The following is a 1,570-nucleotide window of genomic DNA, read 5'->3' as shown; positions in this document are numbered from 1 at the left end:
AGGAAGGAAGAAGAAAGTCTCGATCATATCCTATATCATTGTGATTTGGCCAAGAGAGTCTGGAACCATGCTAGACATATTTTTAGCATCCAATCAAATTTGATTCCTTCAATGATATAATGCAACAGGGGAAGCACCACAGCTCTTTGATTTTAGACATGTGGAAAGCTTGCTCTATAACAAGTCTGGTAAGCTTATGGAAGAACAGGAATAAAGTTCTCTATGATCAGAAGACATCTAGTTTCTCTACCATTTGTTTCCGACCCGGAAGAGCCATCATCGAGCATACCATAAATCATCAGGTTCCATGAACAATTCGATGACAGATGTGAAAATCCTTCACATATTTAATCTCCAGCATAAACTTAGAAGGGCTCCCAAAATTTTGGAATGCTACTAGCTTCTCCCACCGCCGGGCACTATAAAAATAAATGTTGACGGAAGTTCCAGGGGAAACCCAGGCATGGCTGGTTGGGGTGTGATTCTCCGGGATCATACGGGGCATTTATTGGGAGCCGCAGAGGAGGTCTTGGGATAACAACAAACTATATGGCAGAAACCATTGCTATTATAGAAGGAATTCAGAGAGCACTGGATCGAGACTGGAGATATATATGGGTGGAATCAGATTCAACCTCAGTGGTTCATGCATTCCAGCAGGATAAAGTGCATTGGAGAGTAAGATCAAAATGGAAGCAACAAAGAGAGAAAGCAGCATGGATCAATATATCAGCTACATGGAGAGAAACAAATTTAGGAGCGGATAGTTATGCGAGGCATGGTGCTGCTTTACAAAATGGAGAATGTAAATGGTGGGATGATAAGCCTCCATTTGTGAGGAACTTAGAAAACCATTTTACTACTTATTTCCGGTTCATAAGCTAGCTTTTGGATGTAATAGGTGGGTTCACATATGATGAAACCCATACTATACAGGTCTCACACTTCATATTCTTTTTTCTTGTAACCTCATATTTTTTTGAATCAATTACCTTTTAGCAAAAAAAGACAATGCTTTAATAAGCCAAACCCCTGTGCTGAAAGTAGAATTACGTTACATGAAAAATGTATTGATTGCACAGGTGAGATCATGGAGCATACCACACTGTCGTGATAACAAATGTTTTATTTTCTTTGGTACTTTTTTCATTGATTATTCTCTTAGGATAGTACAGAAGAGGAGGTTTAACACTATACGTATCAGGGAGGGAATCAGGCCAGGGACTAAGGAGGCCCTAGAATTGAGGGACCATGATCTTAGCCATAAGCCTAGGTTCAAGAGAGCTCTAGAAGTACATAAACACTACTCGAAAGAGAATGCAGATGTACGGTTTTGTAGGAGACTTTTACTTCTTTTGTAAACACGTCATCAGGGGTATTACAAAAACTTAGGAGAAAAATCCTACGATAACTCAAAATGGAAATCCTTAAACCCAAAAAAACCCATGACTAAAAAGTAAAAACCCTACTTATTCAAATCCCACTCAGAAATCTATTACATCAAATCAAAACCCCACGCTAAGATTCCCCATCTCTACTTATTCATTGTTGATTAACACAAGATGTTTCT

At 39.0% G+C, this 1,570-nt stretch overlaps 1 protein-coding gene across 1 annotated transcript; it reads left to right on the top strand.

Moving 5' to 3' along the window:
- The first annotated feature begins 549 nt into the window (after positions 1-549).
- LOC147479858 (uncharacterized) lies at positions 550-885 on the top strand. The gene has a single exon (XM_086578504.1). The coding sequence runs from the start codon at positions 550-552 to the stop codon at positions 883-885; it is 336 nt and encodes a 111-aa protein (XP_086434630.1).
- Positions 886-1,570: the final 685 nt, after the last annotated feature.

The sequence above is a fragment of the Coptis chinensis genome, chromosome 8 (assembly GCF_015680905.1).
Source record: "Coptis chinensis isolate HL-2020 chromosome 8, ASM1568090v1, whole genome shotgun sequence".
In the NCBI taxonomy this organism is placed as follows: Eukaryota; Viridiplantae; Streptophyta; class Magnoliopsida; order Ranunculales; family Ranunculaceae; genus Coptis; species Coptis chinensis.
The sequence above is the reverse complement of the archived record's forward strand: the minus strand, read 5'-3'. Positions and strand labels throughout refer to the sequence as shown.